Source organism: Nicotiana tomentosiformis, chromosome 7 (assembly GCF_000390325.3).
Source record: "Nicotiana tomentosiformis chromosome 7, ASM39032v3, whole genome shotgun sequence".
In the NCBI taxonomy this organism is placed as follows: Eukaryota; Viridiplantae; Streptophyta; class Magnoliopsida; order Solanales; family Solanaceae; genus Nicotiana; species Nicotiana tomentosiformis.
Genome location: NC_090818.1, coordinates 25,887,144 through 25,904,644, shown reverse-complemented (window position 1 = coordinate 25,904,644; position 17,501 = coordinate 25,887,144). Strand labels below are relative to the sequence as shown.

Here is a 17,501-nt window from a genome sequence, read left to right as displayed (position 1 = left end):
CAAGATTCTCTCCTAATGAGATAAAAAAGACCAAGTCCAAGTATGGTAAGAATCGTCAAAGGTCTGCCATCTAATATAGAGGAGATTTGTAATTCAAGTACACTTTCAAGCAATCAATTTATGGCAAGGGAATTAAGGATGCTACTGCTATAAAAGAAATTTTATTCAACGGTCAAATCTCCAAAAGGAACCAAGCACTTCAATTATGAGAAAAATCAGTAAACCATATCAAGGAAGATCTTCAACAAATATGAACTGGTGATACTGCATCAAGAGGAACAACTATTTAAAGAAACAGTTGAAGACACTTCTCAGTACCAGCTTCACAGACAGCTTTTCTGATGGGTTCCATCTTATTCAATAGCCAAAGTAATAGGCATGTGCCTAAGGAAAATTTCTTTGGTTTGGTAGCCAACTTTGTTGAATTTCTTTGGTTTAGTAGCCAACTTTGTTGAATTTCTTTAGGTTGGTAGCCAACTTTGTTGAATTTCTTTGGGTTGGTAGCCAACTTTGTTGAATTGTCAACATTGAAGAAAAATAAGGAAAAATGTATGCAAATTATCAAATATATTAGGCTTTAGAGAGTGAGGCTTCGGTTATAAAGGAGAGCTTCAACTCTCATTTCCACAGACCAACAAAGAGAGAAAGAAAGAGTGGGGTTTCACAAACAAGGTATAAGAAAATAATCTGTGAGAAAAATAGAGAGTGAGCGATATTGTGTGAGGTGAGAATATCAAAAGAGGGTTATTTCTTTTGAGTGTTGTAGTGGTCTTTGGAGTATTTTACTCGGACCGACAAAGTGTAAAATTTCTTGCTATAGTGATATCAGTTTCTCGTCTAGGGGCATTGGTTTTTTCCCTTATTCAAAGGGTTTTTCACGTAAACATCTTGGTGTCATTGTCACTCTTTTTCTTGCTAATTACCGTATCTTGTTGCTACGTGATTATTTCGCTTTTATTACTGTGAATATTATTTTTTTAGGTGGTTTATTCCCAACAACTGGTATCAGAGCACAGGTTCTGCTCGTTCACAAAAATACTATTCACTGTCGGTGGTACTATACTCGGTGAAAAATAAAAATATCCGGAGTAAAGTATAAGGTAGAAAAATTTATTGGAGACAGCGGTTTCTCAACATGGCAAAGAAGGATGAGAGATCTGCTCATCCAACAAGGATTACACAAGGTACTAGATGCTGATGCCAAAATGCCTGATACCATGAAAGCTGAGGATTGTGCTGACTCAGATGAAAGGGCAGCTAGTGCAATCAGGTTACACTTATCAGATGATGTGGTAAATAACATCATTGATGAAGACCCCGCACGTGGCATTTGGGCAAGGTTGGAAAGCCTATACATGTCCAAAACGCTAACAAATAAATTGTACATGAAGAAGCAACTATACGCCCTACACATGGGTGAAGGTACGAATTTTTTGTCACATTTAAATGTGTTTAACGGACTAATCACACAGCTTGCCAATCTCGGAGTGAAAATAGAGGAAGAAGATAAAGCCATCTTGTTGTTGAACTCGTTGCCATCTTCGTACGATAATCTGGCAACAACCATCCTACACGGTAAGACTACCATTGAGTTGAAAGATATCATATCGGCTCTTTTACTCAATGAGAAGATGAGAAAGAAGCCTGAAAGTCAAGGACATGCTCTCATCACAGAAGGTAAAGGCATGAGTTATCAAAGGAGTTCCAGCAACTATGGTAGATCTGGAACTCGTGGAAAGTCTAAGAACCGATCCAAATCAAGAGCTAGAAATTGCTATAATTGTGATCAACCAGGTCACTTCAAAAGAGATTGCCCAAATTCAAGGAAGGGCAAAGGTGAAACTAGTGTCCAGGAGAATGATGATAACACAACCTCCATGGTGCAAAACAATAATAATGTTGTCCTGTGTATAAACGAGGAAGAGGAATGCATGCACTTATCAGGTCCAGAGTCAGAATGGGTGGTTGATACATCAGCATCTTACCATGCCACACCGGTAAGAGATCGTTTTTGCAGATATGTAGTAGGTGATTTCGGCCTTGTGAGAATAGATAACACAAGTTACTCAAAGATTGCGGGGATTGGTGACATTTGTATCAAGACAAATGTCGAATGCACATTGGTTCTAAAGGATGTGCGACATGTACCTGATTTGGGGATGAACTTGATCTCGGGAATTGCTTTAGACCGAGATGGATACGAGAACTATTTTGCAAATCAAAAGTGGAGACTCACCAAGGGATCATTGGTGATTGCAAAGGGAGTTGCTCATGGCACGTTGTACAGGACAAATGTAGAAATATGCCAGGGTGAATTGAATGCGGCACAAGATGAGATTTCTGCAGATTTGTGGCACAAAAGAATGGGTCATATGAGCGAGAAAGGATTGTAGATTCTTGCCAAGAAATCACTCATTTCTTATGCCAAAGGTACAACAGTAAAACCCTATGACTATTGCTTATTTGGTAAGAAGCATAGAGTCTCATTTCATACATCGTCTGAAAGAAAATTAAACATACTTGATTTGATATATTCTGATATTTGTGGTCCAATGAAAATTGAATCGATGAGCGGTAATAAATATTTTATTACTTTTATTGATGTTGCTTCACGAAAATTATGGGTTTATATTTTGAAAACCAAAAATCATGTGTTTCAAGTTTTCCAGAAATTTCATGCTATGGTGGAAAGGGAGACAGGCCGAAAGCTAAAGCGTATCCGAAGTGACAATGGAGGTGAGTACACTTCAAGGGAATTTGAAGAGTACTGTTCAAACCATGGGATCATCCATGAAAAGACAGTTCCTGGAACCCCACAACACAATGGCGTAGCCGAAAGGATGAACCGCACCATTGTGGAAAAGGTGAGATACATGCTCAGAATGGCTAAACTGCCTAAGTCATTCTGGGGTGAAGTAGATCAGACAACCTGTTACCTGATCAATAGGAGCCCATCAGTTCCGTTGGCGTTTGACATCCCAGAGAGAGTTTGGACCAACAAGGATGTATCATACTCGCATGTGAAGGTGTTCGGTTGCAAAGATTTTGCACATGTACCAAATGAGCAGAGAACAAAGCTGGATGATAAATCTTTTCCTTGCATATTCATCGGATATGGAGATGAAGAATTCAGATACACAGATTGTGGGATCCCGTAAAGAAGAAAGTCATCAGAAGCAGAGATGTAGTCTTCCAAGAAAGTGAAGTTGGAACTGCTGATGATATGTCAGAGAAGGACAAGAATGGTATTATTCCTAACCTTGTTACTATTCCTTCTACTTCTAATAATCCCACAAGTGCAGAAAGTACGACCGACGAGGTTGCCGAGCAGGGGGAGCAACCTGGTGAGGTTATTGAGCAGGGGGAGCATCTTGATGATGATGTCGAGCAAGTGGATCACCCCACTCAGGGAGAAGAACAACCTCAACCTCAACCTCTCAGGAGATCAGAAAGGCCAATGGTAGAGTCATGCAGGTACCCTTCCATGTATTATGTCCTCATCAGTGATGAGGGGGAGCAAGAAAGTCTTAAGGAGGTGATGTCCCATCCAGAAAAGAATCAGTGGATGAAAGCCATGCAAGATGAGATGGAATCTTTGCAGAAAAATGACACGTACAAGCTGGTTAAACTTTCAAACGGTAAAAGACCACTAAAATGTAAGTGGGTCTTTAAACTCAAGAAAGATGGAAATGGCAAGCTGGTCAGATACAAAGCTCGATTGGTGGTAAAAGGCTTCGAGCAGAAGAAAGGTATTGATTTTGACGAAGTTTTCTCACCTGTTGTCAAAATGACTTCTATTCGAACAATCTTGAGCTTAGCAACTAGCCTATATCTTGAAGTGGAGCAGTTGGACGTGAAAACTGCATTTCTTCATGGAGATTTGGAAGAGGAGATCTATATGGAGAAGCCAAAAGGATTTGAAGTAGTTAAAAGGAAACATATGGTATGCAAACTGAATAAGAGTCTTTATGGATCGAAGCAGGCACCAAGACAGTGGTACAAGAAGTTTGACTCGTTCATGAAAAGTCAAACTTACATAAAGACATATTCTGATCCATGTGTATACTTCAAAAGATTTTCTGAAAATAACTTTATTATATTGTTGTTGTGTGTGAATGACATGTTAATTATAGGAAAAGACAAGGGGCTAATCGCAAAGTTAAAGGGAGATTTGTCCAAGTAATTTGATATGAAGGACTTGGGCCCAACACAACAAATTCTGGGTATGAAGATAGTTCGAGAGCGAACAAGTAGAAAATTGTGGCTGTCTCAGGAGAAGTACATTGAATGTATACTAGAACGCTTCAACATGAAGAATGCTAAGCCAGTCAGCACACCTCTTGATAGTCATCTAAAGTTGAGCAAGAATATGTGTCCTAAAAGTGTAGAGGAGAAAGGAAACATGGCTAGAGTTCCTTATTCTTCAGCAGTCGGAAGCTTGATGTATGCAATGGTATGCACCAGACGTGATATTGCTTATGCAGTTGGTGTTGTTAGCAGATTCTTTGAAAATCCTAGAAAGGAACATTGGGAAGCAGACAAGTGGATACTCAGGCTGAGAGGTACCACGGGAGATTGTTTGTGCTTTGGAGGATCTCATCCAATCTTGAAGGGCTATACAAATGCTGATATGGCAGGTGACATTGATAACAAAAAATCCACTGCTGGATATTTGTTTATATTTTCAGGGGGAGCTATATCATGGCAGTCTAAATTGCAGAAGTGTGTTGCACTTTCAACAACTGAAGTAGAGTACATTGCCGCTACAGAAGTTGGCAAAGAGATGGTATGGCTCAAGCGGTTTCTTCAAGAGCTCGAATTGCATCAAAAGGAGTATGTCGTCTATTGTGACAGTCAAAGTGTAATAGACTTGAGCAAGAACTCCATGAACCATGCAAGAACAAAGCATATATATGTGAGATATTATTGGATTCGTGAGCGAGTGGAGAACGAATCTTTACAGGTCAAAAAGATTCACACCAGTGAAAATTCTGCCGATATGTTGACCAAGGTGGTACCAAGAGACAAGTTCGAGCTATGCAAAGAACTTGTCGGCATGCACTCAAACTAGAAGACAATACTACCTCCTCTAGATGAATGAGACTGGAGGGGGAGATTGATGGGTTCCATCTCATTCAATAGCCAAAGTAATAAGCATGTGCCTAAGAAAAATTTCTTTGGTTTGGTAGCCAACTTTGTTGAATTCCTTTGGTTTGGTAGCCAACTTTGTTGAATTTCTTTGGGTTGGTAGCCAACTTTGTTGAATTGTCAACATTGAAGAAAAAGAAGAAAAAGTGTGTGCAAATTATCAAATATAGTAGGCTTTAGAGAGTGAGGCTTCGGCTATAAGTGAGGTTTCACAGACAAGGTATAAGAAAATAGTCAGTGAGAAAAATAGAGAGTGAGCGATATTGTAGTGAGGTGAGAATATCAAAAGAGGGTTATTTCTTTTGAGTGTTGTTGTAGTCTTTGGAGTATTTTACTCGGACCTACAAAGTGTAAAATTCCTTACTATAGTGATATCAGTTGCTCGTCTCGGGGCCGTGATTTTTTTTCTTATTCAAAGGATTTTTCACGTAAAAATCTTGGTGTCATTGTCACTCTTTTTCTTGCTAATTATTGTATCTCGGTGCTACGTGATTATTCTGCTTTTATTACTGTGAATATTATTTTTGTAGGGGGTTTATTCCCAACATTTCCTACTCTTTCTACACCTTAGTCAAGCACTGTATTCCTAAGTTTACAAGTGTCATAAAAGATAAAGAGAAGGAGAAAAATACTGAGAGGTTGAGTCATTGTTCGTTTCTTTGGTGAGCGAGTAAAAACCAAAGTGTCGTTGTTGGTGAGCGAGTAAAAATCAACTCTTATACGTTGTTGGTGAGCGTGTCAAAACCAATCCTTGCTCGTTGTTGGTGAGCGAGTGAAAACCAACCTTGTAAACGTTGGTGGTGAACGCTGAAAATCACAAAGGCTGTACATATTCAAATTACAAAGAGCTCAAAGAGATAACCTCCTTGTAAGCCAAGGAGACTGGATTAGGATACCATATTGGTTCTGAACCAGTATAAAAATTTCTGGTGTCATTTACCTTATCGCTCTCATACTATATTTTGTGCTTTTACTGTTTGTTGTGATTTATATTTACTTAAATCGAAAGGACTAACAGTTTCGTGTAGGTTGTCTCCATATCAGTCGACTAAGTCTAAATATAGTTGACGAATTTTTAATAGGCGTACAATTCACCCCTCTCCTCTTGTACTTTCACTCCATAACATTTAGAAGAAAATTTTATTCATATTCGGCACCTATATCAAATTGTAGAATACAATATATGTATTTTCATAGATAAAGTTATCACTTAATCATGATTAAGTCACATGTATTTTCACTATAATTTATAATTTATAACTGTATGAAGTAAAATTGGTTAATAACATATGGTCGAATGGTAACAGGACACGTGAAATCGAAGATAAGCAAAGGACGAGTCATGGAGCAACCAATACCGGACATAACGGGTATGACCAGTACCAGATAAATTTCAAAAGAAACGTAGTTGACGGTAGAAGTTCAAAGGTTTGCCATTGGACAATATTCAATGAGGGAATATTCGTCATCACTAAATGAACGACCGTTGTAGAGAATATCTGCATTCAAGGCCTGTCGTTACATGTTTATAAATGATTCTTTTATTATCATTTAAGAGGGGCTTGATCCGAGAATCTTGTTTCTCTAAATAGAGTTATAAATAGCTGGGTTAGCAACCATTTTAAGGATATATGAAACTTTCCGCACACAAAAGTTTTACTTTACTATTTTTGCTCTAAATTCAGCAGCTTTTATTTCATTTTATCATTATTTACACTTTTGCTCTCGGGAACGCTGAGTTCGGAACCGGGCTTGTTATATTCTTCAATTTCAATCGTTAATTCTTAATTTTCATCCTATTTCTTTATTATTTTTGGATCAAATCAATTCGCTTGTCTATAAACCACGCAATAAATTTAACTGTACCGTTTTACGGATAAACAGTAACTGTTCAGGTTTTTTTTACCACCTTGAGGCGGTGTAGGATTTGATTCAGACCCCTATCTTATTATAACTGCTTTAATTGATATAAATACTAGAAACAAATAAATATTTGGCCGCACACACTGTATAAAAGAAGTCAAGTTTGATAGGTAGCGTATATTCGATTAAACGGGGGAGAACCTCACTGGCATGAGGTCTTGAATTGCAATGTCCGACCGCTATTATGGTTTCTTTCAAAAATGTATATCAAATCTCTGTGTAATTTATATTTGCATGGAGTTCCCCCAAAAAAATAATATTCATTTAGATCCTGAATACAGTCGTTTTGATAAATTAAAGTTATCTTAAAATATTTGAGGGCGTTTAATACGAAAAAGACATCGTTTCATTTTTTTTTCCAGACCTACAATCTTATTTATAATGATCACAAGAAGATTTATTCATCCAATTTCGTTGGTCTTATGGGAAGAGTAATGAGAAGGATATGAATGCAAAGAAAATGACTCAATAGAAAATGATATTAATCGTGCTAGCTACTATATCGTAAAACTGATTGAGACTGTTCAGTTATTAAGGCATCTTAAATGCAGGAAGTGTTTTGCTATACGACAAAGGACCAAATATACCCTTCTACTTTCGAAAATGGTTTAAGAATATCCTTCGTTATACTATTGAGTTATCTATACCCCTGCAGTCATACTTTGGGTTCAAATATACCCCTCATTTAAACGGAGGGACACGCGTCATTGTCCTGTTGGTCAATTCTAAATATCTTCTAATTAATTAAAAAGACCCATTCATCATACCCGAAAAACAACTTTTTAAAGTAATTTTTTTTTGTAAAAACTGGAAAAAACTGAAAAAACGAAAATATTTTTTTTTCCAGTTTTTACAACAAAACTGTTTTAGAAAAAACTGAAAAATATTTTCTAAAACAATGTTTTTGAAAAAAACTGAAAACAAAAAGCTTAAAATTAATTTTCTAAAGCAACTTTTTTTGTAAAAACTGAAAAAAAAGAAAATATTATTTATCCAGTTTTTACAAAAAAACTGCTTTAAAAACTAAAAAATATTTTCTAAAATATTTTTTTGTAAAAAATGAAAAAAAAAAAACTAAAAAGCAAATTTCTAATGCAGTGTTTTTGTAAAAAATGAAAAAACAAATTATTTTTTTTTTCAGTTTTTAGTTAAAAATATTTCAGTTTTTTTCAGTTTTTAATTGCTTTAGAAATTTTTTTTTTTTTTTTCAGTTTTTACAAAAATATTGTTTTAGAAAATATTTTTCAGTTTTTTCAAAGCAGTTTTTTGTAAAAACTAGAAAAAAAATATTTTCATTTTTTTCAGTATTTAGTAAAAATATTTTTTTAGTTTTTTCCAGTTTTTACAAAAAAAAAAAATTATTTTTCGGGTATGGATAATGAGTCTTTTAATTAATTAAGAGATATTTAGAATTGACCAACAGGATGATGACATGTGTCCCTCCGTTTAAATCAGAGGTATATTTGAATCCAAAGTATGACTGCAGGGGTATAAATAACCCAATAATATAACGAAGGGTATTCTTAAACTATTTTAGTAGAAAGGTATATATGACCGTTTGACGTTTGCTATAACCATTGTTTTGAGGGTGCAGAGGATGGACAAATCATTGCTTGACATCTCACCACATCTTTTAACAAGTCAATGCTATTCCAATTTGGACTGTCAATTTTAGTTGTTGACGATGGAACACTCAAGTAACATGTTCTTCTTATTTTTTGGTTTCCCTATAATTTTCCTTTTTCCATGCGCATTCTATTAGTCAATATATATATATATATATATATAAATATATGGAAGTTCCTAAGACTTGAGAAAATAAGGGAATAATTACAAACACCCATTTCGTTTGCTCTCTGGAAAAGCATGTTAATATAAGCATTGTTGTCATCTTTGTTTAACACAAAGTCGCTCGCAAGTTTGCCCTGGTATGCATCAGTGAGAGTAGTGTGCGATTCTAATTAGGTTGAATTGGTCGTATTTATCTAATTAATTATTTAATACGATAGACTCACTCTATTCACTTGATTTTTGGGTTATAATCATTATGTAGGAGACATAGCATTGTAATAATTATTATGTAAGTTTTCGTTTACGGAGTACTCGAATTTATCTCATTCCACACTTATATTAATCCACTATCTAGCTCGACAATAGGCTCAAGAACTACTAATTAACACTATTATTTGCATCACCCTTTTTTGTGTTATTTCATCATAAGCTCAAAACTTGCTTCCTAACGGTAAGTGGGGAGAGGATTTATATATTAGCTAATTACCATCATATTCATGTCATAAATAATGGCAAAGGGCCAAATATCCCTATATTATGAGAAAAGATTTAAATATACCGTTTGTTATACTTTGGGTCCAAATATACCTCTGATGTAATATTATTGATTCAAATATACCCCTTTTCTATTAAGTTTGCCCAAGGTAGACATCCGATCCTATGTGGTATTGACATTTGATGAGGTGGATGCCACATGACATTCCACCTCAATGCCCCTAATCTATATATAAAAGACTAAAATTTAAAATACAATATTTTTTATGGTAGCGGTAATGAGGGTTAAAACTAAAATAGAAGGGAGGGGTAGAATGGGTTAGAGGCGGTGAAGTGGCAAACCATGTGGCATCCACCTCATCAAATGTCAGTGTCACATAGGATTGAATGCCCACTTTGGACAAACTTAACAGAAGATGAATATATTTGAACCAATAATATTACGAAAGTGATATATTTGGACTCAAAGTATAACAATAAATAAGTTTAAACCTTTTCTCGTGATATAGGGGCATTTGGCCCTTTGCCGCATAAATAATCACAATATTAATTTAGTTTAGAGTCTTTTCGGCTTTGACAATTCAACTCACAAAAAAAATCAAAGGTCTCTTTTCCAGTAAAAGTTTCTATATAACATACAAACTTAATTCTATAAGCGAGAATGTTATTGTAATTAAAGCAAACACATGTTGAGAATGCAATATGACCAAATACATGACAATATCCTTTTTCTTTTTACTGTTTCAACAGATATAGATGAGCTCATAATACATATATAAATCCACTTCCAGCACAGCCCTACCACGTCTGACTTGACTGTCATCAACTTGCAACCTTTCATCCCTTAGGCTCTCTCAATTTAATACTAAAAGATATCTAATAAAACAGCTCACCAACACTTTCTATAGATTTATTTCTATGTCAAAAAAAGACCATCCACAAACCCCTTTAATACTGAAAACAAATATTTATTTCTATAATAGCACAAGACAAAACAAAAAGAAAATTACAAATCTTAGAGACGCCCCCTTTACACAAGTTGTGGTGTAGATTAAATCTTTCGCTCTCCACGCTCCCTATACTTACACTAGTACTACTACTATTTCAACAACAAAAAGAAAATAAGAAGACATTTCTCAAAATCAAACACAAACCATTTTCGGCATATACTCCCCACAACCAAACCATTTTCCTCAGTTTAAGGCTTAACTAATTAATTGTCTTTTTTATTTGTGTTCCAGTTTTGGCATGCAACGTTAAATTCACGTAACTGCAGTTCAAATAATTACGTGTTTGGTTATTGTGTTATTGTAATGCTTGCTGTGTCATCTTTGAGTAACACAACGAACAAAGATGAAAGGGGTAACGAGATGGAAAGTTTCACGATCGGAGGAGGTGACGATTTTCCAGATTTTATGGGTGAGAATTTGCTCGACAGTATTGATTTTGATGACCTTTTTGTTGGGATCAACGACGGAGATTTGCTACCAGATTTGGAGATGGACGCAGAGATTTTTGCTGAATTTTCAGTTAGTAGTGGCGATGAATCTGATGTGAACAACTATAATATCTCTACTCCTACTACTATAAAAAATGTAGAACAAGAGAGTTGTTTAAGAAAAGAGGAAGTGGAAAAAACATCATCAGTTTCAGCTTCAGATCTTGGTTCGGGGTTAACGAGCCTGAATTATCAGGGAGATGAAATTGTGAGTGCTCAAAAGAGTGAAGAATCTGCACCACCAGTGAATCAGAATCCTTTGCATAAAGAAAGTGATAAAGGCAAAAAGTCATCTGCTCAATCCAAAAATAATCCTCAAGGGAAGAGGAAAGTTAAGGTAAAGAGAAAAAGAAGATCGAAAATTTTAATCATTTTTTCGACCTTTGATAAATAGGAAATGACTAATTTTCAAATAACCTAACTCTCTTTCATATTTATGGAATTTCACAAATGGGAAGCAAACCTCACGAGAAATCGTGGGTGTCTACAAATCCTATATTAGAAACGCAGAATATTTGACAGTAAAGTTAGGAGATACTACTATGTTTTATTTACATTGTTACGAATCTAAAAGAAGTTTCTTTTAATTTATTTTTATGGCTTGAGTTTTGGTGATAAAATGGGAAGTTTTCTTGAACTGTGTGAAGGTGGATTGGACGCCAGAATTGCACAGAAGATTTGTACAAGCAGTAGAGCAGCTAGGTGTAGATAAGGCAGTTCCATCTAGAATTTTGGAAATTATGGGAATCGATTGTCTCACTCGCCATAACATTGCCAGTCATCTTCAGGTATTTAATCTTCTCTCTTCCCTTTAACTTTCGATTTAGTTTTGCACATCCCTTTTTCTTTTTTATGGTTATATAAAATGGTTCTTCCTTCTGGGCAAAGCTGTTCCACTGCATTTTGAAAGGAATAGATTAGACAATGATGAAAAGTAGGAAACTACTATTTGTATACTTTCCCTTGTTCTCTAATCCCAAAAATAAAATGGCATATTCTTTAGAGAGAGAAGCAGAATTCATCTGAAAATAGGAAGTTTTCTGCTTTGCTCAAATTGGAAACACTCTAGAACACACAAAAAAAAAAAACAACTGGATCCTCCTGGTTCAAATTTCTAAAGCATATGAATGTACTAACTTAAGTATAAAAAATGACTTGCTAAGTCGTTTATGTTACAAAAAAAGACAGCTCAGTGCCGCTATGCGTGGGATCCAGGGAAAGGTCGGACCACACGGGTATATTGTACGCATTCTTACCCTGCATTTCTGCAACGGCTTGAACTCGTAACCTCCTGATCACGTGACTTTACCCGTTACGCCAAGACTCCCTTTCTTTGTTTGTTACAAACGTTTGGTTATAAATACTGCATCTTCAGAATTGTAGTCATCCCACGGAATATCGAGTTCAAGTAGTTTGATGGAAATTGTTGAATGTGCAGAAATATCGATCCCATAGGAAGCATTTACTTGCAAGAGAAGCCGAGGCGGCGAGCTGGAGCCAAAGAAGGCAAATCTACGGCGGTGCAGCTGCCGGAGGCGGAGGAGGAAAGAGAGAGATAAACCCATGGCCTGCGCCGACTATTGGCTTTCCTCCTCCTCCTCCAATGGCAACTCCAATGCCTCATTTTAGACCCTTACATGTATGGGGTCATCCATCTGTCGACCAATCATATATGCACATGTGGCCTAAACATTTAGCACCTTCACCTTCTCCTCACCAGCATCCATCGCCAGCTTGGCCACCTCCTTCTCATCTTCATCTTTCACCACCTGCAGATCCTTCTTTCTGGCATCCACATCATCAACGGGTGAGTTCTTTTTACTTTTTGTTTTGGTTGGTGAGTTGGGAGGGGGAAGCTCTATCTTTTAGTATTACACGTCTTGGTCTAAATGGAATAGCATTTCTATTCTGCATGTTTATGGAGTTTGAAAAATCCAAATATCTCAAAGATAGATAGATAGAGAGGGAGGGTTATCAATTTATTCTGTAAACTACCAGGGGCTCATGCTGGATAAATGATTCTGGGATGGAGCAATGAACTATATTTGATTGGGGCAGTTGACAATTGAATCCAATATGTCAACTTATAAATTAGGAAATCTAACTACATCAACTTGAATTTTTTGAGTGGAAGCAGTATATATGTTAAACTAAGTGACTATCTCGTCTGTCTAAAAGTTTGTCGTTACAAAAAGTATGATTTTAATTACTTAATTATATTATGCCTTTAACATAAAAATATTATATTGAAAATATTTAAATAAGAAAACATAAAAGAGTGTATTCTTTTGTAGAAACATAAATGAATTAACTGTAAGTGAGATACTAATAATTTTAGTAATAACAAATTTGACCTTAAAATTAAACATTTTACTAAGAAATGTTTATGTTTGACTACAAGAATAGAATGACAAATTCTCCTTTTTCTGTTGTTGCAGATACCAAATTCTCTTACCCCAGGAACTACTTACTTTCCAGCACCTATAGCACCAACGGTAACTATTCAATCAATTAATCATTAATGCTCTTTGAATTATTACTTCTAAGGAAGTATATGCAATTTAATTACTTTTGGATTTTTGTAAATACAGACCATGTGTTTCTTGGCATATATAGTACTAGTATCTTTTTTTAAAAAGTTTGGCTTATATAGTCAGAATAAATTGATGCAGAGATATCATGCTCCTCATCCAGTCCCAGGCATTCCACCCCCTGCCGCCATGTACAAAGTAGACCCCGGCATTGGCGTTCGAACTGCCGTCGCCGGAGCTGGACAACCTCTTCCCAAACCTCCTTGTGACTTTCATCCTGTATGCCCTCTCTCTCTCTCCCCCCTTAATTAGCTTCTCTCATGATTCTTGATTTAGTTCATGCATTGTACAAATTGTTAAAAATAAGAAAGTACGTACATTAATTTTATTTACTTGGTCACTTTAAACGGACCATGCACTTGAATGAATGCCTTTTCACTCCAGCATCATGCTCATGCAATAGGTTAATATGTTTAATGAATTTGTACTTCTTATTGTACCCAAAATGAGGTTCAATTCTTACTTAGTCAAGGTAGATATAAATGCATACTAAGATTGAACGACGGTTCTAAAATATGACACTTGCAACACTTTTGGTACACAGCTCCATGTGCATGTATATATACAATTTATTACTCCTATTAGCTACTTTAAGCATAGAATTTAACTTTTATACACCAATAGTACCCAAAAAAATATTGACTAAGGGTAACTTTTCATAATAATTGAGATTAGTAATCTGAAAAATGAAGCATGTGACATACTATAATTGTTTAAAACATTAATAATACAAAAATCATTTATAGCATCACATATAAGCTAAATCCTTAAGCATACATAGTCAAGATCGTTTCTATTCGCTAAACTTGGTACATATTATTTTCCGTTTAGGTCATTGTTGTCTATTGAAGTAGGTGTCATTGTTTTAGTGCTCATGTTCGAGAATTTTTTTAAGGTATATTTGCTCAGTACGTTAATTTCATTTCGAAGCTTTCAATATGTTTTACTAACATATTTGTGAATAATTGACAGTCAAAGGAGAGCATAGATGCGGCTATTGGAGATGTTTTATCAAAGCCATGGCTGCCACTTCCCCTCGGACTGAAACCTCCCGCTGTAGACAGTGTGTTGGGAGAATTACAGCGTCAAGGGGTACCTAAAATACCACCAACTTGTGCATAGAGTTATTGAGGCAGTGCATTCAGACTCCAGAGGGTCTCCTATAACCCAAGCGCTATAATCTGCATGGACAACTCACGTGCTGCACAGACAACTCACGTGCTATAATATCATATCAGAATCCGCATAGAAAACTCACGTGCTGAGGTACAATACCCACAAATAGGCCATCAGCCTCATAGCAAAGCCGGTGGAATTTTTTGGGGTTCTCTTACACCAAGAAACCCTTCAATTCGACGACATTTCCTGCACGTAGAGATGAAGATGAATTGAATCTGTCATCACCATCATCTATAATGCAGTTTTTTCCCTCATATATCAGAAAACTTTTTTTTTTTTTTTTGTTTCTTAACTTTGTTGTCCTACTTTGTTCTTGTTTCGTTATGTGCAAGGACATGCTTTAACTTAACAATGGGGTTTGCACATGCATGAACTGATATATCTTTTTGTGATGATGTAATCACCGGTTTGAGAATTCTAATAATAGCGAGAGCTTCTTGTAAACTTGCTCCAAGGTTTTCTTCTTCAATTCCTACCTTTATTTGTGCATTGACTCTCTGATATTAATTATTTGAATAATGCATGTAATATTTTTCTTTTCTGAGTACCAAACTACACTCAAAATCCACATGCATTATACCGGGCATGCACACAAATGAACGAGAGATATAGTTAAAAGAGAAAGGAACTCCTCAAGCAATCTTACTTTACGAAATAAATATTCAAGAAAAAGGCGAGAAAGAATGCACAAGTTAAAATACTAGCTAGATTACTCCATGCATGAATATGAATATCGGGTAATTTGAGCTCATAGATGTCTTTCAAATTAAGCCGACCATAACTGACGTAAAAGTCATGCACATGGAGCTATTATGTTGCATAGAATCAACGAGGTATATACCCAAAAAAAAAACTTTTGGAGCCTCAGAAAAAAACAAGAACAAAATATGGCTAGCTAGGGTACATTTAGGTGGACTGTTGTAATCATCATGCATCATATCTACTATTTTAGAGTTTGAACCAGACATAAGTAGGGGATTGAATTGTGTTTTATCCTATTAACCCGATTTCAAAGAACCTGGTCTTAGAACTAAGCAGCTAGACACAAACAAAAATAATTGCGAATTTAAACGATACAGAAATTTTTTATGTGAAAAACCCCATTGCTCAAGAGAGTAAAAACCACAACCTTAATATTGGCTTAAAAGGGTTAAATTTGACTTGAGTCAACATTTGTGATAAACGAACTCGAAACCGTGATTTGACGGTCCCAATAGAATCGTATAATGATTTTGGACTTGGGCGTATGTTCAGATTGGGTTTTGGATGACCCGGGAGCATTTCAGCGCATAAAGTTGAAAGTTGGCGCATTTAAGGTTTTTTAAGTTCTTTAAATTTGGTTTGAAGAAGGACTTGGTGTTATCGAGGTCGATTGGGATTCCGAGCCTGGGAATAGTTTCGTATGGTGATTTAAGACTTGCACGCAAAATTTGGTGTCATTCTGAGTAGTTTAAGTATGATTCGGTGCGTTCGGAGTAGGTTGGAAGAGCTTGAAATTCATAAGTTGATTCTATTTGGTTTTGGGTTGTGATTCTTAGTTTTAATGTTGTTTTTTGTGTTTCGAGAGGTCGAGCAGGTCCGTAGTATGTTTACAAACTTGTTGGTATGCTCGGACGGGGTTCCGGGGGCCTAGGGTGAAATTCGGATCGAAAACGGATTGGAACCTTGAAATTTGGGAGTGTTGTTGCTGCTGAACCTGGTGTTTTCGCACCTGCGGAGAATTGCCGCAGGTGTGGTTGGTTCATTGCGGGTGCGAGGCTGTGGAGATGACCTGGAAGCGCAGGTGCGAGGAAAATTCCGCACCTAAGGTCGCGGATGCGGAGCGTGGCCACTGATGGGGAAATGGCTAAGGTAGCCTGGGGTTGCATAAGCGGACTTGTTCCACAGGCGCCTGCCCGCAAGAGTGGAGGAAAATTCGCAGAAGCGGACGGGGGCCAGTGTGGGCAAGGTCGCAGGTGCGTGGGGCGAGCAGCAGAAGCGGGATCGCAGGTGTGGTACCCTTCCGCAGGTGCGCCCAGTGCTGGGTTGTGTGTGTTCCGCAGAAGCGGTCCTTTGCTCGTATAAGCAGCGTCACGGGTGTGACTCAAAGTCCGCAAAAGCAGAAATCGCTAGAGGCAGTGAGGGCATTTAATGTCGGGACTTAGGCAATTTTAGCTCATTTCTTTCACCTCTTGGGCGATTTTGGAGCTCTTTGAAAAGGGATTTTCAACTAGCACTTTGAGGTAAGTAATTTCTATATGAGATGAGTTTAATACATATATTTCGGGTAGATTCTTAGCATATAAAGTGTAGAATTTGTGATTTTAGTTGAAAAATCTAGGTTTTGATAAAAAATGGGATTTAACCACAAAAATAATTATGGAATTGGGTGAAAATTATATATTTGAATTCTTGAGGTTATGGATAACAGTTATCTTCGAAAATTTCCAGATTCTGGGCACGTGGGCCCGGAGGTGAATTTTAGGAATCTTTCAATTTGGGTTGGGTAATTACTCTAATAGTTAAATTATTAACTTTTGAGCATATATTGATTAATTTATATAATATTTGACTAGTTTCAGATTGTTCGGCCCCACGTTGGGTCCTTAGAGTGAATTTGTGGTCGGAAAATGAGTTTTGAGACGAGGTAAGTTTCTTGCCTGACCTTGTAAAAGGGAATTTACTCCATAGGTGATTTAAATTACTATTTATTTCAAATTGTGAGGGCTACGTATACACGAAGTGACGAGAGTCCGTGCGTAGCTACTAATCATGCTTATGTCCGGGTAGTTTAGGACCCAAATCGTGAAATACTTGTAATGTTTGCACCCTACTTGTTAATTAAATTGCCTAAATTATATTGAAACTTGATAAAGGATTTGTAAAGAATGAATTTC

General features: G+C 36.4%; 1 protein-coding gene across 1 annotated transcript; it reads left to right on the top strand.

Moving 5' to 3' along the window:
* Positions 1 to 10,403: 10,403 nt before the first annotated feature.
* Positions 10,404 to 15,069, top strand: LOC104096989 (transcription activator GLK1-like). The gene is made up of 6 exons (XM_009603470.4): positions 10,404 to 11,192; positions 11,503 to 11,643; positions 12,294 to 12,662; positions 13,294 to 13,350; positions 13,528 to 13,665; positions 14,419 to 15,069. Exons 1-6 carry the CDS (start codon positions 10,671 to 10,673, stop codon positions 14,566 to 14,568), a joined length of 1,377 nt encoding a protein of 458 aa, XP_009601765.1. The 5' UTR covers positions 10,404 to 10,670; the 3' UTR covers positions 14,569 to 15,069.
* The last annotated feature ends 2,432 nt before the right edge of the window (positions 15,070 to 17,501 follow it).